This window comes from Chlorocebus sabaeus, chromosome 14 (genome assembly GCF_047675955.1).
Source record: "Chlorocebus sabaeus isolate Y175 chromosome 14, mChlSab1.0.hap1, whole genome shotgun sequence".
NCBI classification, from domain to species: Eukaryota; Metazoa; Chordata; class Mammalia; order Primates; family Cercopithecidae; genus Chlorocebus; species Chlorocebus sabaeus.
In genome coordinates, this window is record NC_132917.1 from 6,809,884 (window position 1) to 6,836,812 (window position 26,929).

The 26,929-nt window shown below is 41.0% G+C and overlaps 1 protein-coding gene across 2 annotated transcripts; it reads left to right on the forward strand.

Moving 5' to 3' along the window:
- The first annotated feature begins 29 nt into the window (after positions 1-29).
- On the forward strand, positions 30-25,867 carry RSAD2 (radical S-adenosyl methionine domain containing 2). Of its 2 annotated transcripts, none has more exons than XM_073022754.1 (6): positions 30-129; positions 11,415-11,576; positions 14,963-15,192; positions 18,232-18,381; positions 21,729-21,761; positions 23,811-25,867. In XM_073022754.1, the coding sequence occupies exons 2-6, from the start codon at positions 11,417-11,419 to the stop codon at positions 23,973-23,975; spliced, it is 738 nt and encodes a 245-aa protein (XP_072878855.1). In that variant the 5' UTR covers positions 30-129; positions 11,415-11,416; the 3' UTR covers positions 23,976-25,867. The 2 variants fall into 2 exon arrangements, with proteins under 2 accessions (XP_072878855.1, XP_007969771.2); XM_007971580.3 differs by lacking the exon at positions 30-129 and adding an exon at positions 142-6,692.
- The last annotated feature ends 1,062 nt before the right edge of the window (positions 25,868-26,929 follow it).

Sequence of the window (26,929 nt, forward strand, 5' to 3'; positions counted from 1 at the left end):
ACAGCCGGCGCTCGGGAGCAAACGCTCGGCCCCGAGGCCCCAGGTGCGCGGCGCCGCCGGCCTGCGCGGTCCCCAAGCTCAGGCTCCCGGGGCTGACACCGAATGAGGCCCTGCGTCCTCGGCCCCGAGGTAGCTCCGTGTGCGTTCTGCGGGTGGCTAACGGTCCCGACCCTGGTTTGAGTTGCTCCTCTGCGGCATATGCCGGGTGCATGGAGGGGGGTGGAGGTGCACGCGCGAGGGACAGAGGGACAGAGAAGTCCCTTCCCGGTGTAACTGGCTTTTAAACGTCCACGTGGAGGCACACTACTGCCCTTGGATGACTGACCAGGCCCTGCAGACCGTGGACCCCCTCCCCGACCTCAACTCCTAGCTCTGACCACGCGTCCACGCCCCTCTAATCCTGCAGAGCTGCTTTCCTGCGGGAACAGGGCGCAGTTCTGGCTCTTCCCTCTCCTGTATCTTATCTCACTTGTTCACTCACTCACCTGTGCACCCACTCACCTGTGTACAAGCTTTTCCCTCTTCCCAGAATTGCCCTCTCCTTTTTGCTGACTCCAACTGGGAAGTGTCGCCCAGATTGGCACCTCGAAATCGCCTTTCCTCCACCAAATTGAAGTTTCCTGCACTAAGGTGAAGTGTGTCGGGATAGCACCCTCTGCCTGCCACAGTCCGGCCCGGCCCAACAGTGTAACTGCCCAACAGTGTAACAGTGTTTGCTGCCCAGTTATATGGATATTTTATTCTGTGTTTACTCATTAACTGATGGCTTTTAAAAATGATATCAGACAAACAAAAGGATAATATTCTCCAGGGAAACTCTCTCAAAAATTTAGAATTGAGACAAAGATTGAAAACATTAGATGAGCTGAAAGCAGTTATATTTTTTATGTCTTAATCATATTGGACTTAAACTTGGGATTACGTTTAATTCTGAAAAAAAGTATTTTTAACAAATGTGAAATATAGATAGGTGGTTGGAGTGTGGGTTAATAGGCTAAGAAGAATTAGGAGTTTACAATTTTTTAGCTCTTGGAGAATAGAATAATTTATCAGGAATTTCACTTTTGGACGTTTAGCATGTGCGAATAGTTTCACGTGTATGTAGTGTATGAAAGTAAGAGTGTCCCAGTCACTCCCTTTTCTTCTCTAAGACAGTACTGCATCCTCAAGGCTGCTTGAAGTTTTCCCTATGCCATCCACCTCTATGGATGTATTAGTCTATCTTGGCTGCCATAACAAAATACCACAGACTGGGCAGCCTAAACAATAGAAGATTTATTTTCTCAAAGTTCAGGTGGCCAGAGAAGTTGGAGATCAAGTTACCATCAGGGTTTGCTTTTTCTGAGGCCTCTCTTTCTAGCGTGCAGATGGCCGCCTTCTCTCTTGTGTTCTCATGGCACCTTTCCTCTGTACGTGCATCCTTGGCGTCTCCTTGAAAGTCTACTTTCCTCCTCTGGGAGGGACACCAGTCAGACTGGATTAGGGCCCACCATAATGTTCTCATTTTAATGTAATCACCTATTGAAAGCCTTATTTTGAAATAAGTCATACTGTGAGGAACTGGGGATTAGGGCTGTAATATGAATTTTGGGGGACATGATATTGTCTATAACCCTCCACATATCTGGGTTAGTAGCCTCTCCTGTATCCCCCGCCAAGGCTATTTGTATCCTCGGACTTTAACACTCCACAGTCACTTGCCAGTGCTCAGCTCCCACCACGGAGCACCTAGAGGGTAAGTAGGAAGACTAGCTTCTTCTTAACTTTTCTCTGAGCCTCCAACTGAAAGAAAACCTGACATACAGTTTGCCAAATGAAGCGTCCTATCTTTTTTTAATTTAGGTTTTCCTATTTTTCACCTACCTTTGCCCTGCAAAGAGATGTAAAGTTAATAACACTGCGGTATCTGGGCTTAGTCAATATTATGTAAGTGTTGAAGATGTTGAAGATATATCTTCATTCATAAAGAAACATTTCTGTTAGATTTTCAAGCCCCTTCAAATTTGTAGGACAGAGACTCTGAGAGCCACAGCTGGATGTTTATATTGGCTAAACGTGTCTGTAGCAGCCCACGCTTGCAGGTGGAAAGGAGAGAAGCTGCAGGCTGGGAAGATACTTCAAAGAGGTGTCTTTAAATGAATGAATAGCACAGCTGTATCATAGGAAAAGCCACAATCTTCAACATTTACAGTATTAAACAGGAGAAAATGAAACTTTTCTAGCCATTCTGCTCCTAAGAAAGAAATAAATAGAACGGGAGAATTAAAAATATAAATAACAATTAATAAATAATAAAATGAAAAAATAACATTTTGAAAAAGAGCTTAGTTTTTGAAAACGTTTAAACAGATGTGCTTCTAGGTAGTTTATTAAATTGGAAAAAGAAAGAAAATGCAAATCAGAATAGGAATAAATGAGATAATAGAACCACAAGTTGAAAAGGATGCACAAAAGAGAATATTACAAACAATTCCACATTCGTAAAAGTGAATATTACAAAATAAATGATAAGCTCAGAAAATAAGAATTAATAAAATGAGCCCAGGATAGAGTGATGACTCTATAGACTCTATAACCCAAATCCTAGGCTAGAAGTTAACAAAAGGGCTAAAAACACTGAGCAACTTTCAAAGATCAGGTCTAAGTAAATCATAAGCTGCATGAAAAGAAAGTTTATAAAAGCAATTTTCTGTGCAAGCAGGTTAGCTACAATTGAAAAGAAATTGTATATGAGTCTTTCTCAGGATTAAACTTTGATGTTAAAAATACACTGATACAGAACTTTAAAGTTTGGTCCCCTGTATTAAAACAAGGTTTACTTAAAATACTGATTTGGTCTTAGTAAAATTGCAAGAGTAATTTTTAATTTGCAAATCTGTTCCCTTAATAGTAATCCTCTAAACTACAAACAGTTTCTGTTTCTGGCATATTTCCTCCTGAGATCTATATAATTTTCCTGTTTTCAGGTTGTAAATGCAGCTCTCTTTCTCTTGGTCCTTGAAAAGGTAAATTCTTTTTGCATGGCCACATGATAACCATCTCCTTCAACCTTTTTGTCATCTCCTGTAACTTTTTCTCTGGTTCTAACACTGCTGTCATGGCCTGATGCTAAAATGTTTATTTTGAAGTTCTAGAAAACCAAAGTTTTCCTTCATTATAACTTGATTTTACACTCTTGGCTTTTCTTGGTGTGTCTGAATTGTTCCATGTAACCAGGAAGCTTCCTATGCTGTTCCTAAGAACCAAAGATTTCCATGTTCAAGGTACTAGTTTTCTTGTTTACATTTCTCTATAATAGCATACGCTTAGAATTCTGGATACATTCTTTCTGTGCCTGATTAAATTCAAATACCCTTTGCATCAGGTTTAACTTTCAGGTTATGAGAATGGGCTTTCCATAAGGAGAAGCCGTCATACTAAAGGAGGTTTGTTTCCCCTTTACCTATTAGGTAACTAGTCATATTTAAGAAGAGTCATAAAATGCCTGGTTTCAAGAGTTCCCAGCCTTATAGTGAATGCATAAAACTTGTCACTTCCTGCTGGGCCCAATAACCTTAAGACCCTAAGTAAAATCTAAAGCCTGCCTTGATTTGGCTTCTTAGCCTCTAGAGGTTCTAAAACCTAAAAGTTCCTGTATGATTAATGTAGAGAGAAAAAGTCATGTTCTTAAGAAAAACTAACATGCACCTATTATTAGGTTAAAGCCCTGTGCCCTGTTTTCAAGTTCTGGTTTTCTACCTGTAGACTGGACTGGATCCTGAGTTCTCCTAATTTCCTACAATATCTGGCTACAATTAAACCCTGATAAAGTTTACCAGCCCTCTTCCCTCAAGCAAAACTGTAGAGCCTCTCAGGACATTTCCCCAACTCGAATTACTCAACTAGGGGAATTAAGTATTAAGATTGGAGAAAACTCATCAGAGCTCTGGTCAACACTGGGGCTACTCTGTCCATCCTTAACCCCAGCATGCTTTCCGTGGACCCTCCCCGGGGTTCTGAATTCATCCAGATGGTTGGGGTAGCCAACCAACCTATGATGGTTCCTAATCTTCACCTATCCTTTTCCAAATAGTACCCCTCATGGGCAGTTGTTTTTCGTTCGGGCTTCCACACACTTCCTAGGAAGGGACTTCTTAGAAATATTCCAGGCCCGTATTTTATTCTCCCAGAAAGGAGAAATAATACTTGAGTTATCCTCACCAGGAGATTTTGCCATGGAAATACCTTTTCCCAAATTCCCATCTATTCAGTTATCCCCACCAGCACCGCCTACCCTGTTCTCTAACAGTTATAATCCAACACTGATGATAACTCTTCAGATTATGAAAATAATAGTTGTTGATACTCTCAAGGATATAATTCATCTAGAAGGGTTAACCCTAGAAGGAGCTAGATTAGGAAGGTTTTTTGGGTCCCAATTTAAACTAGATTCTGCTTGGAATTCATAAATGATCAGAAACCCTTCCTGAACTGTTCACAGAATTGCCTGCTCCACCACCCAAGCGATCAGAGTGCAACAGAGGTCCATAGACTCCCTTGCTCGTGTGGTCCTAGACAAACACATTGCTTTAGACTCTCTCCTCCCTGCACAGAGTAATGTTTGCGCTGCTGCTGCCACTTTCTGCAGGGTAAATACTTCCAGGCAGGTTGAATTTGGAACATGTAAGATCTTAAGGCTAGCCAAATCTCTGAAAAACACCTTCAAAAAGCCTCCTGGCTGGACTTTCTAGGTTAAGTTTCTGATCTCCAGATATTTCCAGCTGGCTTCCGCTGCAGTAGGGTTCCTTCTGCATGCCACCCTACAAGTCTTGATCCTCCTCATGTCTGGGCTAAGCATTTGGCACCTCTTTAAGATTTTCCTAGCCTATTTTAACCGATGTCTGCAAGAGACCCCCACTAGAATCGTGCTGACCTAACCTTTGAGACTTCAAACTTTCTCCAGCCAGAAAGGGGAACCAAGTTAACCCAAAAGAATTTGACTCAAATTTAACAGGTACCTGTATGCCTCTCATGATCACACGTGTATGCAGAAGTGAGATCTAGCAAAAAGTGATTTTCAATTGTGCAAGACCATGGCCTGAGAGTTTAAGAAACTTTGGGCTGAGATTTCAAGGACCTGAGATATAGCTACTGTTGAATATTTGGTAATCATTAAGCAGACAATTTTGCAGATGTTAAATGTTAAGTTAAACATGTTTAATGTTTTATTTTAAGTAAAATAAGTCATTTCTGTTTCAATTCAGAATATGACAGTATCAGAATAACACGAGCTAACCCTAACTGAACACTTAAAGTTTGCCAGGCAAACTTCATTTCTCTGGATTTCACAAAAATTGGCAGTTTTACTCTGCACAAAAATCGCATGAGATACATGGCTTTGCTGATAAAGAAATGGAAATCCAGAGAAATGAAGTCACTTACTCAAAGTCACCCAGCTACATGATTTGTGGCTCTGGAAGTTCAGCTACTAGGACTCTTCCAACTTTCTACAGGTGTCACGAAAGCACAAGACCACACACACACAGCTCTGATGAAAGAGGGCTAAAAGGAAGATTTCAGTAAAAAGGTCAACAAGGCTTTCTAAGAAAACTATAAAGATAAATAAACGATGGGTCGCAGTAATTCTCACCAACTAGGAAGCGTCTTAGAAAAGCACTGGATTTCCTCTAACTAAAAGCATCTATAAAAAATGATATCAAAATACAGGAAGATGTAAATACCTAAATTTTAACACTGTCACCTTGCATACATTAGGCTGAATAGCTAATGGAATAAGACATAAATTCAATTTTGTTCCATGCGTTTTTACTGTGATCTGAAAGGGGTCTTGAGGTGAATGATCCTGTACTCATCGTCCACCAGCCAATCAGTCTGTTTATTATTTGGCTCTAAAAAGAAACTTTTCCTGAGGACCCCCCCACCCCCACTATGATGGAGCAAAAACTATCACTTGGCTATGTCAAGAGAAAGCAATGCAACAAGTACAAAGTGTGCTGATCAATGCGCCTGTGTCTATCTCTATCAGACAGAAAGCTAGATATTGATAGAGACTGCTATCCTCATCTGTAACTACATCAAGCTAGAGAGACTGTTATAATACAAGTGGTCTGAGGCAGTCGTGAGTAAAGAAACCAGGAATGCTGGTCCCGATCTCTAGTCTTCAGTCTTGGCCCTGTTTCAACTTTCACTTTCATGTGTGAAAAATCGAAACTCTAACTCAACTGAGTGTTAGTGAAAGAAGGTGTGTCCTGCTCCCCATGACAGGTTGCTCAGAGACTGCTGATTTCCACCGCTATATAAAGAGAGTCCCCGGCATACAGGGACTGCTGTGCTCCAGGCGTCTGCCACCATGTGGGTACTCACGCCTGCTGCTTTTGCTGGGAAGCTCCTGAGTGTGTTCAGGCAACCTCTGAGCTCTCTGTGGAGGAACCTTGTCCTGCTGTTCTGCTGGCTGAGGGCAACCTGGCTGCTAGCTTCCAAGAGGACAAAGCAGCAGCTGGTCTGGAGAGAGCCAGATGAGACCAAAGAGGAGGAAGAGGACCCTCCTCTGTCCACCACCCCAACCAGCGTCAACTATCACTTCACTCGCCAGTGCAACTACAAATGCGGCTTCTGTTTCCACACAGCCAAAACATCCTTTGTGCTGCCCCTTGAGGAAGCAAAGAGAGGATTGCTTTTGCTTAAGGAAGCTGGTGAGTCCATGGTCCCAGACAGAAATCAGGATTCTCAACCATTCAGCAGTAGGGTAAGGCGAGAAGGGGCGGGGGGAACACACAAGCTGGTGAGCTTCTCCAAAACTCAAGGTCACCATTTGCCATTGCACGGTGAGCATGTTGTCCTAGGAGAAAATAATTCAGTGAATTTTGGAGTGGGCACCTAGTCCTTCCTAAATCACAAGAGTTGGCCTGGAGCAGGGGATTTGTGGAGCAAACCTGTCCCTCCTGCCACTTGGAAGTGAGCAGGGGTCTATGCAAAGGGCAGGTCCCTGTTACACTCGGTGTTTGGAAAGAGGCGGTTTGGGAAGATTGTACCACTTTCTGAGTTTGCCCACAACACTAATGAATTTGGGTTTTCTAGAAACAGTTATTAATAATTAGGAAAGTTGGAAACAAAAACAAAAACTGACGTAAAAACAGCAGCGGTTGAATCTTATATTTGAGTTTGTGTATATTCTTTTAATAGGAAGCCTTACAATTTTTTTGGCAAATATGTCAAGGACTTAGCTCTCAAGAATGCTTACTGAGTATCACCACATTAGTAACTGGCAGCATCTTGGAGAGTACTCAGCATGTGACCTTCGAATGCAACATCTTCCACTCCAGATCTGTTCTTCCTTCCATCCTTGTCTTCCTGTCTTTCTTAGAGTACCTTCTCGGCTAGTAACTTCAGCAACATCTCTACCTTCTTTCCCTCCTTGTTTAACTTTTTAACAAAAGCATAGCATACATGCACCATATTACACATATTCTGGGTGTGCATCCTGATGAATTTCACAAAACAGTCACACTCATTTTCTCCAAACACCAAAATCGTTAAGACAATGGTCATATTGTTGTCTCTTCCTAGAATGTCTGTCCTCAAATCTTTGTTGATGAACTTTCAAAGCTCCTTTGAATTCTCCTTGGTTCTCTGCAGCCATAATTATGCCCTTTACTTTTCACTTGTGAACTCATGGCACTTGCTACAAATGTGTCTTGCAGCTTTTTAAAATGTACTATTTTGTTCAGTTTTTTTTTTTTTTTAAATATCTGGTTCCTCAAAGAAATTGCATTCCAAGGTTGAATTTTACCCTCCTGTGTATCTTCATGCCTGGCAGAATGTCTAGAATGTAATAGAGGCTTAAGAAATGTTTTAGATAAATGAATGAATGCATGAGTGAGTGAATAAGGAGACATGTCGAGTGAAATTTCGACTTTCATTCAGAAGGCCAGGGTTTGAGTTTCTGCTCTAACATTTACTAGACTTGTCAAGACATTTAGCTTTTCTGAGTATCAGTTCCATGATCTTTAAAATTATCTTTAGATAATAATGACAACTGATAAACCAATCTCAGAAGTTGGTACAAGGCACAAACAAGTGAATGTTCATGTATTTTGTCATAAAAGATAAATTATTAATAGTTATAATTAATACTTTTATATAATATCCTCTTGTTTTAAGTAAATAAAACCAAAGTTAATTGAAATGCTTACAGGATACTGTAGGTTGTATTTTCCTGTAAGAGAGATTTCTACATAATGGAGGAAACCTATTTTTTTGGTTGTAGGAATTAAAGAAAGAGGAAAGAATCACAAAAGGTGGCTCCACAGTCAAGGACAGGTTTATTTTAGAGAAAACAAACCTGATAGGGGCTTGTGGCTGAGTTAGGTCAGAGCCCATTCTCTTACAGACCAAGAGTTTTAAGGATTTAGGGTGGGAGAGTTTATTAGAGGCTTGAACTGCTTCTGTTTCTCTCTGTTCTGTTTATCTGGGAAGGAGAGTTGTGTGTCTGTGACCATACATCTTCCTGCAGCTGCAGGCATACCCACCCTGAATCTGCTTTTAGCTTCCCTATCTTAGAGCACTGAAGAGAAATGAATGTGCTTATTAAGGCCCACTGTTTTCCTGGGGCCCATTGTATGAGAATGAAGTTTGGCAGTTGCCTAAGAGACTTCCCTCAACCTCCCTCTGTGCCCGAGCTGTCTTATCTGTGTTTTACTGTCTGTTCTTTCTGGCTGCTTGTAGTTAGAAGAGAAGTGACTTCCTTAAAATGCATAAGGCTAGAAAGGGAGCTGGAACTTGAAGTGGTGGTGTTTGTCTGAGATGATGATGTTCCTGCTCTGTCGGTGGTAATTAAAGGTTTACATTTACATTGAAATTTAAATTTTAATATATATTTTATATATTGTATTTAAAATTAAAATTTACTATTCTGGCTAAAGATGCTTCTAAAATATACTATTTACTTTTCTGGCTTTTAAACTGTTTTGAAATTCTATTCAGAAAGACTGAATAGAATTAAAAATAATGAGCATCAGATCTGGGCTGTAATATGATCACTCGTGCATGTTAACACTATTGTAAATCAATTACTCCTTGTCTAAGATCTTAACTATGCCTCTAAATTCTATTCCTTCCATTTCCTTATTCTTCCATCCCTTCTAAATATAGTCCTCAAAATTGTTAGCAGTTCTGTGCCACTGGCCAGGCCCCTGTCTTACTTTCTACAGTTTATCTGCCACTACGTCACCACACTACTTAGGTAATTATGTTTTATTTGGTTTTCGGGTTATAATGAGTGTCACTCAAGCTGCCTCCCAGCATGATGGATCATAAATAGGTGGTATAATGTCTCACTGTCCAATCATAGAGACGTCTGAGTGTGAAAGGGGGCACTAAAACTCACAGATACTGTTTTGTTTACTATAAACCAAAACTGTTCCAGGCACACCAGCCTGGAGGCTTCTCTACTTATAAAGACTCCAGGCTTTGGATCTAGGCATGTACCTTAGCTCTACTTTTCTCTTGTCTTATGATCTTCAACAAGTTGTTTAACCTTTCTTGGCTTCAATTCTTGCACTAAAAACCAGATAATAATTCCTTCCCCGTGGGTTATTTAAGGGTTGAAAACTTTAACCATATTACCTTGGGTGATGTATGGTGAGACCAGATACAGATTAAGAGAGACCAAAAAGAGGTTTGCACAGGCTCATTCTCCTAGAATGCAGGCAGGCAGGTGTATGACGCATAGGCCTGTCCTTCTAGAATGCAGACTGGCAGGTGTATGGCACAAAGGCCCATCTTCCTAGAATGCAGGCAGGCAGGTGTGTAACGCATAGATCCATCCTCCTAGAATGCAGGCAGGTGGGTGTATAACGCACAAGCCCATCCTCCTGGAACACAGGCAGGCAGATGTGTAAACGTAGACCCCATCCTCCTAGAATGCAGGCAGGTGGATGTGTAACACATAGACTCCATCCTCCTAGAATGCAGGCAGGTGGATGTGTAACGCATAGACCCCATCCTCCTAGAATGCAGGCAGGTGGATGTGTAACGCATAGACCCCATCCTCCTAGAATGCAGGCAGGTGGATGTGTAACGCATAGACCCCATCCTCCTAGAATGCAGGCAGGTGGATGTGTAACGCATAGACCCCATCCTCCTAGAATGCAGGCAGGTGGATGTGTAACGCATAGACCCCATCCTCCTAGAATGCAGGCAGGTGGATGTGTAACGCATAGACCCCATCCTCCTAGAATGCAGGCAGGTGGATGTGTAACGCATAGACCCCATCCTCCTAGAATGCAGGCAGGTGGATGTGTAACGCATAGACCCCATCCTCCTAGAATGCAGGCAGGTGGATGTGTAACGCATAGACCCCATCCTCCTAGAATGCAGGCAGGTGGATGTGTAACACATGCAAGAGACAGATGTTCTTCTCTGAGAAAACAAAATGACCCCAGAGTAAAGACCAAGGATATTAGCAGTTGGAGGTTTTTCTGTGAATAAACCGGTTTACCTCTCTGTCTCTCTCTAGTGAAACCCTCCTTTGGATCAGCCCCTCCCTTCATCACATAAATTCCATTCACTTATTTTGTGCCACACTGAAATTTAAATGAACAAATAAAAACATCAAAAGAAAAGGCAGACACCAAAACAAATACCCAGAGAGGGTGTAGGAAGAAGAAAACTTCCGAAAAACTATAACTAGTAATTACAGAGCGATAAGAGAAAGAATTGCATATATGAAACAAGAATAGAATGCCTGGAAAGGAATAGTCAGAATATGGAAGTGTCTGGGGAACTAAAAATGGGGTTTCTAAAATTAAAATCTTAATAGAAAGACGAAAAGGCAAAGTCTTGCCAAAATGAGACCAAAAATCAGGATAGATATAGAAAGGAAGATGATAAGAAAATAGTGGTTAAATTTAGAAACTCCAATATTCCAGTAATATAAGTTCCAGATTCCTGCTTTTACATTTTTTTTCAGGAAGCCTGTAAAGGGATTTTCTAAAATAAGGGAGTAGCCCAAGAGAGAGGGCGACACAGAATCCAGGACAAGGAGTGGGGATGGGAAACGCAGAGTGAGGACGAGTGTTATTCCCAGGCTGGCAGCTGGCCTGTGGACAGTCACACCGCATGGCAGGGATGTGGCTTTCTGCTTTGCAAATCCTGGCGCTGCCTCATTGTACCCTTTGGTGTCTGAGCAATTCTATTCATCTGTGTAACCGATTCCCTGCATCCCTGTTTAGACCCCGAATTAAACATATGCTATTCCCATTGGGTGGGATTGGTGTTGAGAACTAGGGTTAGGGGAGGGGAAGATAATGAGAAAATTTTATTTCTTTTTTTCACATTGAGAAAATATTACTTTTGCTATTAAAATAATAATGTATATTTGTGAAGTGGTAAAATTCATGTATCACCTTGCACAGGTATGGAGAAGATCAACTTTTCAGGTGGAGAGCCATTTCTTCACGACCGGGGAGAATACCTGGGCAAGTTGGTGAAGTTCTGCAAAACAGAGCTGCAGCTGCCCAGCGTGAGCATCGTGAGCAACGGAAGCCTGATCCGGGAGAGATGGTTCCAGAATTATGGTGTGCTTCATGGGATGGCACTCTCCTTACTGCTATTGTTATTGTTGGTTCTTGTATTTCCTTCCATCCTGGGCCTTCAGCCAGACCTGCTGAGGAACTGGAAGGGAGGAAAAACTAATCTTGCTAACTCTAATCGCTTTTCAAGCTGTGCACAGCATTATGGCAGTTTTACTTCCTTAGGGCTCTCAATAAACAAGTTTGGCAAGTTACATAATAGACCTTATTACTGAGATGACTATCTTGTACATTGCAATTTAGCAAATACAAGATCTATGGCCTTAGTTTAGACACTAGGTAGGAAAATTAACACATTTGACAGCTTTGTAATAAAATATCTCTGTTGGGACTGGACTGCATCCGTAGACTAATTGTATCAGAACCTCGTGGTGTGTGGATTGGCCAATATGGGGAGCTCCAAGGGATTCTACCGTTTAGCCAGAATTAAGAACTGCTGAATTCTAAGTCTGCTGAGATTCCTCGCAGTTTTCAGCAGATGTCATGTCCATAGAGCAGTGCTTGAAACTTAGCAAGGGCTTGGAAAACATTAGCTCTTTTTATATGGACTGTCATGTTGGGAAACAGGTATAACCTGTTATAGTAAAATTCTCTGTTCTTGCTTATATGAGCTGTTCGAGACTTGTAGTCTTTCCAAGAGAAGCTGCATTTATAATCTGTTGAGGATGTTACTGAGACATCTCTGGTACACCATCTGTGATGGTGCGGACCTGGACTGTGGGGGAGGGATGCTGTGGATGTGGGTTGGAGGGTCCATCTGATAAGGGTTAAGCAGGTAGAGAAGAGTCAAGGTGTCAGGTGCAGGTGAATCAGGAAAGGCCTACAAGGCAGTGTGTAAAACCGAAACGGTAGTGAAGGGAGGCACTTCGTCACACAGGCGGTCTGAGGTTGAAAAGTGAACTTTGGGAACCATACTCAGAGAGAGAAAAAAGAAACTGAGGAAGCAGTGTGATGGAGAGTACCTGGCGGGATTTTCTGGGTGGGTACCCAGCCAATGCCCTTCCTCTAAGATCAGTCATCCAGGATATCTTTGTGGTGTACAGATCAGGGACAGTGCTGCACGTCCAGGTCAAATCTCTCAGGCTTGTGGGAGAAAGTGGTATAAATTAGTGAATTTAGAAGCATATAAGAAAAGTCACTTTCAGCAGCTTGGAGACAATAGGAAAGCACAAAGACTGGAGAACGGGAAGCACTGCGCCCTATTCCTATAGTGCATGGGTGGAGAGCCAGCTAGGAGGTTTCATTGATTTTTGTGCAGCAAGATAATTTGGATGATCCTCAAAGTATTAAACATAGATCAAAAATATACAATTATAAACATTTGTAAATAATTTGAAATACTTTTAGGCATTGTGAGGAACAAATGTATACAGATGCCTATCTGGCCCATAAGCTGCTAATTTTCCACCTCTGGCTCAATGGGTCAGGGATGGGTCATGTGCTTGAGTGGATGAAGAGAGCTGTTTTAGAACCCCACTGCCTCTCCAAGTTTGGTAATTTGCTAGAAGGACTTCCAACACTCAATAGCCAGCTATACTCATGGCTAGGGTTTATTAGAGTAAAGGATACAGAACAGAAACAGCAGGGTAATGACATATATATATCACCAGAGTCCAGAGAGTCCAGACACAGGCCCTGAGTCCTTCTCCATCCCAGGCCTCACAGGTTGTACTTTCTCTCTAGCAGTGAACTACAGGGACATAGTTGGAATGTGTTTGCATAGGAAGGTCCATTTGAGTCTTAGAGTCTGAGGCTTTATACAGGGCTGGTCATTTATGCACATGCTGCTATGTAACCAGCTATTGGAACTGAAACTCAGGACCCCAACAATGCAGCCAAGGAAGTCGTGGATCTGGCTAAACAATCCTGAGAAGTCTTGACAAGTTGATTTAACATGCTCCATTGCCCCAGGTTTATACACCTCACCAATGATAAGTAGAATATTGTAGTTGCCATATATGCAGGAGTTGGCCAAGATTCCACCATGGTTCCGGGTTCTGGAAAGATATAGGAACTGAGCAAACAGATCTGCTCCATTAAATCTTTCTTCCCAAGAGCTTTGGCAAGGAAAAGCTGAGAAAAGGAGGATAGTTATCATGGACATACAGCAAAAGTTGGAAGGGGGGCAGAAGATAGCAATTGACTTACAGATCCTCAGATGACTTGTCTTGACTTTTGCATAACTGATAAGTCTCTGCATTTTTGGTTTTGAACTTAATTTCTGGTCTGTTTGGAGATCAGGTGCTCAGTGACTTGCCTTTTCACAATGTGATATGCCATTAGGAATTTATTTGAGATCAACTTTTAGAATGTTTCGAGTTGTTTTAAATCATGGACAGTTGCCTTATTCTGGCTCCAGTTTATGCTAGATGTTTTGAGGGCATATGTTACATATGGATAAAATAAAATTAGCCCAAAATAGGAGTCAAAATGACTCCTTTTGTAATATTAGAGGATAGCTGCTTAAAGAGTTTTTGGTATTTCCAGCTTCTATAATTGGAAAGTAATTTTAAGAAAAGCAGTCAACTCTTAAAAAGTCACAAAACTAGGAAAACTCTGACTTAATCAACTGCAAGGAGTGACTCAGCCATCGAGAATGCCTATACTTAAGAGATAAGTGGATAGCATGAAGGAGCAGAGGAAACTGGAGGGGTAATAAGAGAGGTGGAGCAGAAACTAGTGTGACAGAAACCAAAGCGAAGGTAATTGTGAACACTTTCTGTACTCCCGAAATGACATGCTATCACAGCTCTTCACATACCATGTTGCAAGGAGGGTCTGTTTACACTTTATTCCCACACCACGCTTCCCTTTCTCTTGGTTTTTTTGGCATCTAACACAGTTGTCATTGACATCACATAGAGTGTTTCTAAATATTTAGATGATGAATCACCTATCAAGGAGATGTCCAGAAGAAGCTGATGAACTTAGCAAAAATACTGGGGATCTTCAGCAGAGCAATTTTATCTGTGTAATGGAAAGAAAAAGTAGTAAATTTATAACTGTTCATAAATAAGTCTATAGGCATCCAACTATATCTACCTGCCTCAGAAATTACATACTTTATATGCAGGAATAAATGAAAAACCTGATATATTTAAATATGTCAGTAAGTGCTCACATGCATACATGTGCAGAGTTTTCAGATAATCAACTAAGTATTTGCATCCTTATTTTACATATATATTTAGTTTTTCAAGTTTATTTGACACAAGAAGAAAGTGTAATTCATATCTCAGTGAGTTTTGTGGGTATAAGGAAAAGTGTCTTTTAAAAAATTAAAACAAGATATATTTTATCACAAGAGATATAATAGCCTGAGGGGCTTGGTGCTTGGATAGAAAAGTTTTAAAATGATCATTTTCCCTCAGGTGAATATTTGGACATTCTCGCTGTCTCCTGTGACAGCTTTGACGAGGAAGTCAATGTCCTTATTGGCCGTGGCCAAGGAAAGAAGAACCATGTGGAAAACCTTCAAAAGCTGAGGACATGGTGTAGGGATTATAGAGTCGCTTTCAAGATAAATTCTGTCATTAATCGTTTCAACGTGGAAGAGGACATGACGGAACAGATCAAAGCACTAAACCCCGTCCGCTGGAAAGTAAGTACACAAGGTCGCTTTTGCTGATTTCCTTCAAGAAAACATTCAGGAATGACTATTTTCAATGAAACTGAAAATCATACTGACACAAGAGAACTCTGGACCTCGCAAGCCAGTCCAGAAGTTAGGTTCTTGGTCTTTCAGCTCTGTTAGGCTTAAAACTGTATTTTTCTTTGCCTTACTTCCCGTTTCTGAAAACTTGAAATGATTTCCTTTGGAAATATTGTGAGGATAAACATAAAAAAATATGCTCAGTGCTTGGAAATGTTTGGAATAATATGTTCATAGAAAGCCTACATTTCTTTTTAAAACTCTTGGCTTGTGAATGGACAGATACAGGTTCCTCATAAATTCTGATGCAGTGAATTTCTAGAAGACATTAGGAGTAAAGTCATCCCCAAGTTGTAGCAAAATGGGACCTTTACTCCCAGATTCATGCTTTAGGGCTGACGCCACTACCAGCTACTAAAAGCCTAAAGTCCACACACATGCAAGCCAACTCCATATATGCAGCTCCCACTATGTGCAGACATGCATGACTAAAATCCCAGGTTTCTACCTTTGACTGCTTGTCAGAGTCAACTCAGGAGGCTGTTTAAAAGCAGTTTCTTGGGACTCATACCTGCTGTCCTGAAACAAGGCCTGTGGTGAAGGCAAGCATAGCAGGGAGGGCTTGCACAAGCATGTATTTCTAACAAGCAGTCCTAGGGGACTCTTGTATAGCCATCCAGCGCCTGTGTCTGGAGCCCAGCATAGATGCAATGAAAGATAAGATGCAGAGCCCAGTGCTAGCACAAACACACAAAAAGAGATGTGGGAAAAGTCACATAATAGAAAGCTATGTGTGCTATCATACCATGAAATGGCAAAAGAGGCTGAGCTTAAGCGGAAGGCTTCGTATAGGAGGAGGCATTTGGCTATGCTCTGAAAAATGGAAAGAATTTTCATAGGTGGCAAAGACATGAAGAAGAAGGCCACATCCAGACTAGAGGGCTTGCCTGCACGAAGAACAGGTTTTCCTTCAAAGCTGCCTTGGCTGTTTCTTTAAATCCCATGTCAGCATTCCAGATAGAGTTAGGGAGGAGGGAAAGGGATATTCTATCATTTTCCTGAAGCTGTCCTGTAATATGTGGAAATGGGTTAGGGGAAGCTGGAGATGCTACTTTGAAAAAATTTTAATAGGTATGTTGAACTTGAACTTTTGGTTACATGTATAAGGACATGAAATATCAGCCTCATTTCCAGGTGTAGAAGGAACTGGAGAAAAGCTAAAGAGAGAGGTCTGATAGGAAAAACAGGAACACGATCCACCAGGAAGGCAGAGGCTCCAGCTGGAGGGCTAAGCTACCTTAGAGACATTGACTCTCCTGCCTGCCCCTCTCCTGTCGCCCCCTCTCTCCTCTGCCCTGTGTTTCCTGTTACTGTCTTCCTCATTGCTGTCTTTTGGCGTCCTTTTTTCAGATGTGTAAGTATTTTTTCCCCAAGCTTGGTGTTCTCCTATCTCATGGCCTTTCTCTCAGATATTTTGACTCCTACACCGGCTTCCATTCACCCGATTCACTCTAGATGTGCCATCAAGATCCTGACTCTTTTGGTGGAAGGCTACCTTCTGCCTGTTTGGAAAACCAGATTGTTGGTATATGCAGGCTTCCAATTGATGTAAATTGATGTTCCTGGATCAGGTGCCTGTTCTTAGTCCAATCGTACATTGCACTCAGAACCTGGTTTCCTGAGGCTGCCTCCTCCACCATGAGGCTGTGGGCTGGAAGGTGTCACCAGCCGTGTCCCCGGGACAACAGCACTGAGCCTACGATTACTCATTGGGAGGCTTTGTTGTGACCTGTAGGCTTGCTCCAGCAGCATGGCAGGAGGGAGCTCCTTCTACTCTTCCATGCCCAATCCCACGCCCTCAATATTGTTCCCCTTCCAGCTCCTACAGCTTGGTTTTCTCCTGCAGAGGCCCTTCCATTCTAGCTGGCTGATTCTGGAGTCAAAGTCCCTGGGAAAAAATGCCTGTGATGTATGTCTTCTTTGATAGTCAAGTCTGCTCATGATTCAAACCTACATGGAAGGGCACTCCCTCCCTGCCAGGCCTCTCCTTACCCTGAGCCTGGATGGGGCATGGGGATGGGTGATGATCCCTCCCAAGATGCTCACAGTCTTTTAAGGAAGAAACCATGAAAGCAAATAGCAAAGGGGACAGTGGAGGCAAATATCAAAAGACCGAGGAGCAAAAAAGAAGGGGAAAATAAAGAGTGAGCAAAAAAGGCAACGTTGAAGTGTTGACAGTTCCTTCTCATCTGACTACAGTGGCATCTGAGTGGTTCAGATGATGATATTAGTGAAATTCTGTGTAGAATAATCCTTTCCATGGAAACCCTTTAGATCTGGGCTTGTCCTGGCTCTGTCTTGGGTTAGCTGTCACCCTTTGTCACCTTGGGCAAGTCTCTTCACTTCTTGCCTTTTGTAGGACTGAATTTTATTTTCAAACGATGGTAGTATGTATAGAATAATACACTTTACACAATCATACATACACATTTGTTCACTTAAAAGACTGTCAAAAGAGCATATTAATGATTTTGAAAAACTGTTCTTAGGTTTTAAGTGAAAAACAGACATACACTAGAGGCTTTTATAAGAATATATTAAAAATCAGCAGAGAAAACAATGTTTTTAAAATGTGTTTTCCTTGGTTATGGGATTACACATGATTTATTTTTTATGCTCTTTTATAGTTTATATTTTTTCAATAAATACCCATTATTGTGTTGTCAGAAAATATTATAAGACTCAATCAAACATAATCTAGACAAGTTTTTGAAAGTTTATATTTTAAGGATGTTTGTGCTTCTAACAGCATATTCCTAAATTTCAGGGCTAGCTTTCATTTCCACAAAGTAATATTTCTCTAGAATGTTCCTCAGCTCATAGAGTCTTCTTTACTCAGAAGAAATAAAGCTTGTAAAAGGGGAGTGAGGTTTGGGGGAAAACATAATGGAAGCTCTCTGCAAAGCAAATGCTACCATTGCCTTTCAGGTGTTCCAGTGCCTCTTAATTGAGGGTGAGAATTGTGGAGAAGATGCTCTGAGAGAAGCAGAAAGATTTGTTATTGGTGATGAAGAATTTGAAAGATTCTTGGAGCGCCACAAAGAAGTGTCCTGTTTGGTGCCTGAATCTAACCAGAAGGTTGTATAAAGCAAAAGTTGTTTTATCATCATACATTCAGACTGACTCCCAAAAGGGAAGTCTCTCAGCCAAGGGTCCCACACATCGTTATTTTAGAGGGTTCGTGGTGAGAAATGGGAGGAGTGCCACGTCAGGGCAGATCGGGCTGAGGGTTGTCATTGGCTCTGCCACTGGCTCTGCCACCTCCCAGCTGCAGGGTCTGTAGAGAGCTTCAGCTTCTCTATCCATGATGGATACAGTGGCACTTTGCAGACGATACAATTGTACATAGATTCATGTAGATATTCTTTATATACGATTCATATATGTATAAGGTCCCTATGTGTCATACATGTATGACGTAGCCCCTAGACGTAGAAAGAACTAACGAATACCACTCTATTGATATCAACATTATCACTTTATTTAGCTGAATAATCTCTATGTATAATTTTGTTATGTTGCATAGAATGTAGAAGAAATGTTTCCTGTTTAGTTTTCTAATGGAATGACAATTGGATCCATCCTATTAGCACAAATTTCATACACAGATAAAACAAGGTTGGCCAAAGCATGTCCACACTGTGGAACTCTCAGGTATTACTAGAAGCAGGGGATCTAAAGATGTGTTCTCAGAAGCTACAGAAAAAAATCCATTAATAAGGAACCTCGTTATTAATGAAAGATACAAACTTAAAAAAAAATTGATAGTATAATTGAATCCATAAAATTAAAAATATATGTCACACATGTCATAAAATTAAAAGTGAAATATGTTAACATGTTATACTGAATTGTATAAAGTATTATATATAAAAAGTTATTTAAATCAATAATCTATTAATACCAAAAAAGCAAAACATGCAATGGACATAAATAGTTTACAGAAGAAAAACAAATGGTGAATAAATATTTTAAGGGCATTTGATATTGTCTATATTCAAAGAAATACAAAATAAAATATGAAGCATAAAGTTGCAGTAAGAGGCAAGTTCATGTTGTTAGCAACAGTATAAATTATTGCAACTTTCCTAGAAAACGAATTGCTAACTTTGTAACCTTTAAAATAGCCACATATTTGAATTTAGAAATTCTACCTTAAAACATGAAATATTCACAGATGTAGAGAAGTATTTATGTGAAGATATGTTACTGCAGTATTAAGAATAATACTGGCTGGGCACGGTGGCTCATGCCTGTAATACCAGCACGTTGGGAGGCCGAGGCGGGTAGATCACGAGTTCAGGAGATCGAGACAATCCTTGCTAACACGATGAAACCCCGTCTCTACTAAAAATACAAAAAATTAGCCAGGCGTGGTGGCGGGTGCCTGTAGTCGCAGCTACTCGGGAGGCTGAGGCAGGAGAATGGTGTGAACCCAGGAGTTGGAGCTTGCAGTGAGCGGAGACCATGCCACTGCAGTCCAACCTGGGCGACAGAGCGAGACTCGGTCTCACAAAAAAATAAAAAATAAAGGAAGAATACCAAAAAAATTAAAGATAGCTTGTCATTCAGCATAAAGAGAATGAGTAATTCTGTAGGTTCACAGAATGAAATGTTACACTGACTAACAAGCATATTCCAAAAATTTTTAAGTGACAAAGAGAAATTCTGATAATATAATAGTAGGTACAGATAAAAAACAGTATGCAAAATTAATTTGAAGTTTAAGCCTAATGTGTAAAAAAAAAGTGCATGTCTACATATTCCTATGGTTATCTTGGAGTAGTGGAATTATAAGTAGTTTTATTCACCTTTTTAACTTTTTGAACTTTAAAATTTTGTAACTTAAGTATTAGTTTTATTATTTTAAAAACAGCTTCTCCATCTGCCATCCAAAAATACACATACAGGAAAATCTCTACCCCATATGCTTAAGTAATGCTAGGAACTCAAAGAGCAGACATTCATTCCTTATGTTTTAGACTTCTGAGGCTCTAGGTAAATGGTTCAAGTTTAAAAGGTAATGTTGAAGTGAACACGGATAAGAAAATCCCGGAATGGCGGACAGGATGACCATGAAAAAGAAGAGAAAGGGGGTAGAGGAGGTTTTCCTCTATGCACTATTTTATTGGATATTTTAAAACTCCATCTTAATTAAATAGTTAATATGACATTATAGAAAATCTGGTTGAGTACCTCCTTTGTAAAAGGGACTATTATCCCTTTGACTCATCGCCATTTTCACTAATGCTTCATGAGCCAGGTTTTATCATCTCCGTTGTATACACCAAGAGGCCGAGTGGTAGGTGCTCATTTACCAGACTTGTATCAGGGGCAAAATCTGAATTTTGATGACCCCAAAGCCCACGAACCTTTTAGCCAGTTTGTTTCCAACTTCATCAAATCACCTGGGATCTTGTGAAAGGGCAGACCCCTACTCAGTGGGTCTGAGGTAGGCCCACCACTCTGCACCTGGAACTAGTTCCCAGATGATGCTGATGCTACTGGTACCCCACTAGACATTCAATAGCAGGTCTGCTCCTATCCCTGCAGAGGAGTTGGCAAATGCTGGCGTCAGGGACGGGTCTGGCCTGCCACCTGTTGTAGTACAGGATGCAAGTTAAGAGTTGATAAGGGAAAACATCAAAACAAGAATCGTATTTATGACCTGTGAACATTATGTAAAAGCTGTTTTTCTGGGCCCATAAATTAAGTTTCAGAGGAGCTCAGCCAAGCTATTTTTCTTATGTATCATCTGTGGTGGCTTTTGGGCTACAAAGCACAGTTGATTAGTTGTTACAGACTGTGTGGCCTGCTAAGCAGAAAATATTTGCTATCTGGCCCTTTACAGAAAACAATTTTGCAGACCCCTATCTACAAGGATAGGGATAGAAGGAATACCTTCCCATCAACAGTACAGGTACAGCTTCTCTATATGTATAGAAGGCATAACTATTGACAAGTAATGTTAGGGTAATATTAAAATCCTCAGGTAAATCCACCTTTTAGCTCCCAAAAGTAGCATTCAAGAGAGTTCTGCTTTATAAATTGAAAAGGGGGAAATTAGATACATGGTGGACAGAGTCATTGAAAATATCACGTAAAGAAGAAAAGGGCTCTCCAAAAGTGTGAAGGGATGGGGAAATTGCCTTGGAGTTCACTGTCAGGGAAGCCTTCAGGATGAAGGTTCTGATGTTTGACCTTTTCAGCAAAGAGCAGAGAATCCAGGCCTGCTGTGATCTGTTGGAAACTGAATGCACACAAACGGAGCCTTGTCTTGCGAGGGCCATGCCAAAGGCAACTCAAGGGAAATGAGAAATGCTGGATCCAAAATAATAACAATGCAAACACTCCAGGTGGACAGTTGAGCTCACATATTGAGAAATGCACCTGAAACTAAATTTGTATTAACTTCTCCTTTGCAGATGAAAGACTCCTACCTTATTCTGGATGAATATGTGAGTATTTCCAATGAGTTATAAAATTATCACTTAATTAATTAATTAGCAGCAGTGGCAGAGTTGAGTTCCCTAAGCATAATTATCTAGTACCTATTTGTCCTTCTTAATTAGCACTTCACAGTTTGATGGTCAGTGATTACGATTATGCCAGAGCCCTCACTTCTCAGGGTCAAACGTGAAGCTAAACACTGGAACAGCACATGCTTGAACCCAGGTCCCAGCATTGATTTGCACTGAGCACCACGTGATATTGTCTGCCATATAGCTATGCATCCGTGGATGTCACATGGAACTCGTTATCACACACAACCAAGTCGTCTGTTATGTAGTCCTGGGCTGGAGGCTCTCCTGAGATACGGCATCCAGCCTACTTTGGAGCACTATTGGCCACATCACTCTTCTCACTATCTTGGAGAAACCAGACACAGCCAGTTTGTTTTCTGATTGATGAACCTTGGCTTTGGTGAGGAGAGGCTTATGGTTCTGCCCCAAACACCACTGATATTATTCCTACCCCACTGCCTTCCAAAGGAAGAGGGAAACCCACCTTTCTCAAAATTGAAAAACAAATCACGTCCCCCTTTCCTCTGTCTTTTTTTTTTTTCTAGATCTATAACCTTTGCCACTCTTTCTAGCAAAGGACAAATAAGTCCATTTGAAGACGTATCTTAAAAAAATGAGCTCCAGCCACCTTGAGTTCCATATTTAAATTGGATTTGTTTTTTGGAGAAATGCTTACTGTCACTTTTGATGTTTGCTTTTCTTTTCTTTTTTTTTTTTTTTTCTGAGATAGGGTTTCCTGTCATCCAGGCTAGGGGGCAATGGCACAATCTTGGCTCACTGCAGCCTCAGCCTCCTGGGCTCAGGTGATCCTCCTGCCTCAGCCTCCCAAGTAGCTGGTACTGCAGGTGTGCATTACCACACACAACTGGATTTTTATGTATTTTTTGTAGAGATTGGATTTTGCCATGTTGCCCATGCTGGTCTTGAACTCTTGGGCCTCCCTAAATGCTGGGATTCCAGGCGTGGGCCCCCATGCCCAGCTGGTATTTTGTTATTTTCAAGTTAACCAATCAGTGTTTATAGCCATTTCATTTCTTAACAATATAAGCTTTCTTAATAGAGCGTAAGGGAAAAGGTGATAAGGAAAATACTCAGTTTCTGGGTCCAAGGTAGAGAGGAAAATTCAAACAATTTATTTTTGGAGTGGAAATTATTATGATTGACTAGGGATTTTGACTAGCATCCCTCAGCAAACTAGCTGGTCTCCACGTATTTGGAAAACACATAGTTGAACCAAAATTTGCTTTTACCAATTGAATAACATTTTGCTTCAACAAGTATTACTTGTGCTCCTATGAAACACTCAGTGTAGGTCGTAAGGAATGTGAAGAAATCATTTCTGCCTACGGAGTAGAATAGGACAGAATAAAACAAATGAAAATGGATGGAATAAGATTAAAACAAAGAGCCTTAGCAGGTCATAGAAGACTCTTGTTGATCTGGCACCTGCCTGCCTCAGCAGCGCCTTCTTTACATCCTCTCTCTCTTTCTCAAAACAAGCCTTTATTAATATTTACGTGTGTACATGCATGTACTTTATACATGCACATCGTTTCTATTCCAGAAATACCGTCTACCTCCAATTTCCCCAGTACATCATGCTATATCACACTTCTGTGCTTTTATGATACCATTCCCTCCAATTTAAAATCTCAACACATAATTCAGATGTCAGCATTTGGGGGAAGCCTCTCCTGATTACCCCTTCCCCCAGTGGAGCTACATCTGCCCATGCGGAGTGCGTATCATTCTGTTTATCGTGCACTTAGGTGTCTACTATGCTTAGCCCAGCCTCTTCCACCAGATCATGAGCTGGTTGAGTAGAGAGATCGGGTCCAAGGGGTTCAATATCAGCCACAGATTTCAAAAAATATCTGTCAACATGACTGGAATATCAAAAGCTATTTGGGATTAATACTGTAGCTTGAGTTCTACAGGATTCATCACATGGAAATATACCAGTTTCTGTTATGAATTTTCTAGATGCGCTTTCTGAACTGTAGAAAGGGACGGAAGGACCCTTCCAAGTCCATCCTGGATGTTGGTGTAGAAGAAGCTATAAAATTCAGTGGATTTGATGAAAAGATGTTTCTGAAGCGAGGAGGAAAATACGTATGGAGTAAGGCTGATCTGAAGCTGGATTGGTAGAGCGGAAAGTGGAACGAGACTTCAACACACCAGTGGGAAAACCTCTGGAGTGACTGCCATTGTCTGCAGTGCTATCCCGTTGGTATTTCCCAATGGCTGAAAACCTGATTTTCTGCTGCACATGACATCTGATTACCTGTGGTCACTGAACACATAAATAACTTGGATAGCAAATCCTGAGACAATGGAAAACCACGAACTTTACTTCATTGACTTAGAACCTTGTTGTTATTGAAACAGCACTTCTGTTTTTGAGTTTGATTTGGCTAAAAAGAGGGAATACACACAGGAATAATGGCCCCAAAAAAGCTTAGACAAGGTCCCTATACACAGGACCTGACCTTTAGCTCAATGGTGCATTTGTAAGAAATAAGCTCTAGTGATATCTGTGGGGGCAATATTTAATTTGGATCTGACATTTTAAACAATGTTTACTGTGATTTCTGTATTTCCATTTTGAAGCCATTTCTTGTTCCAGGTTTGTTCGTTTGACAGAGTCAGTATTTTTTGCTAAATATCCAGATACCAGTTTTCACATCTGAGACATTATAAAGTATCTGCTTCAATTATTTCTGCTGGTTATAATGCTTTTTTTTTTTTTTTTGGCCTTTATGCCATTGCAGTCTTGTACTTTTTACTGTAAAGTATAGAAATAGTCAACAGATGTTTCCAAGAATGTATGATATGATAATTCTCCCAATTTTCAAGAAGTCCCTAGAAGGAGATAACACATATTTACATGTGTACATGCATGCAGTTTATACGTGCACATTGTTTCTATTCCAGAAACAACGTCTACCTCCAATTTCCCCAGTACATCATGCTATATCACACTTCTGTGCTTTTATGATTCCATTCCCTCCAATTTAAAAAAGGGTGCAGCCCTGCGCATGGTGGCTGTTCCATGAATGCTGGCTACCTATATATGTGTGGTACCTGTTGTGTTCCTTTCTCTTCAAAGATCCTGAGCAAAACCAAGATACGCTTTCCATTTGATGATGGCATTGACATGGGAGCAGTGCTTGTACTGCTTTGTTCACCTATCATTTGGCCACATGAGGCTGTCAAGCAAAAGAATAGAAGTATCGTTGAATAGCTGGTTGTCCCTACGTTTCTGAGAGGTGATGGCACACAGGGTTGGCATAAGATACCCTAAAATCACGCTGGAACCTTGGGTGAAGAAGAATGTGAGCAAGAGTAGAGAGAGTGCCTGGATTTCATGTCAGTGAATCCATGTCACCATATCATATTTTTGAATGAACTCTGAGTCAATTGAAATAAGGTACCATCTAGGTCAGTTTAAGAAGAGTCAACTCAGAGAAAGCAAGCGTGAGGGAAAATGTCACGTAAACTAGATCAGGGAACAAAATCCTCTCCTGGTGGAAATATCCCATGCAGTTTGTTGATATAACTTAGTATCTTATTGCCTAAAAAATAATTTCTTATCATTGTTTCAAAAAAGCAAAATCATGGAAAATTTTTATTGTCCAGGCAAATAAAAGGTCATTTTAATTCAGCTGCAATTTCAGTGTTCCTCACTAGGTGGCATTTAAATGTTGCCTGATGTCATTAAACACCATCCAGAAATTCTGCTTCATAATCTGTTCTCAAGACTTGGTGATTTTAAGTTTTGGTTTTTGTGACTTTGTTTCTCAGAAAAAAAAAAAATCCTACTTAAATTTTAAGTCACTATAATTCAATTTAAATATGTGCGTGTCTCATCCAGGATAGGATAGGTTGTCTTCTATTTTCCTTTTTACCTATTTACTTTTTTGTTAGAAAAGAGAAAAATGAATTATAAAGCTGTTCCCCATGAGTTTTGATTGTATCTAAGCTATGATGACCTTCATATAATCAGCATAAACATAAAATAAATTTTGTACTTAACATGAGTGCACTTTGCTGATCCTCATGGCACGGTGGCTCACGCCTGTAATCCCAGCACTTTGGGAGGCCGAGGTGGGTGGATCATGAGGTCAGGAGTTCGAGACCAGCCTGGCCAACGTAGTGAAACCCCGTTTCCACTAAAAATACAAAAATTAGCCAGGCATGGTGGCATACACCTGTGATTCCAGCTACTCAGAAGGCCCAGGCGGAAGGATTGCTTGAACCTGGAAGGCAGAGGTTGCAGAGCCGAGATAGTGCCACTGCACTCCAGCCTGGGTGACAGAGCAAGACTCCATCTCAAAAAGAAACAAAAAACAAAAAACAAGAGTTTAACAAAGAAGGGTCACATGTGTGAAAGCCCCAAGGACACTGTTTGATATACAGCAGGTATTCAATCAGTGTTACTTGAAACCAAATCTGAATTTGAAGTTTGAATCTTCTGAGTTGGAGTGAATTTTTTTCTAGCTGAGGGAAACTGTATTTTTCTTTCCCCAAAGAGGAATGTAATGTAAAATGAAATAAAACTATAAGCTATGTTAAATATATTTTCAGCTATTTTATCCACTATTATTCACGTGCCACGCCCACCTCCTCCCCGCCCCCCACCGCAACCCGCCACCGCTGCCTAATGCACTGGTAGGATTTGCAAGGCCTTAATGTTTAAAATAAAGGGGAGAAATAAGGACTTCTAACATTACAGTAAATTCAAATTCAGTCTATATAGTGTTATGCTTTAAATTTTCAGGGCCACTGGGGTATGAAGAAAAACTCCTGCAGCTAGCTCAGCATCTGCCCAAATGGCCGCCCAATTTTGTGCTTGAAACCCAGGGCCCTGGTGGTGTAGGCACCCGAGGGAATCTCCTGGTCTGTGGTTTGTGAAGACCATGGGAAAAGCATAGTATCTGGGCTAGATAGCACCGTTCCTCACAGCACAGTTCCTCATAGCTTCCTTTAGCTAGGGGAGGGAGTTTCCTGACCCCTTGTGCTTCCTGGGTGAGGTGATGCCCCACCATGCTTTGGCTCACCCTCCATGGGCTGCACCCGCTGTCCAACCAGTCCCAATGAGA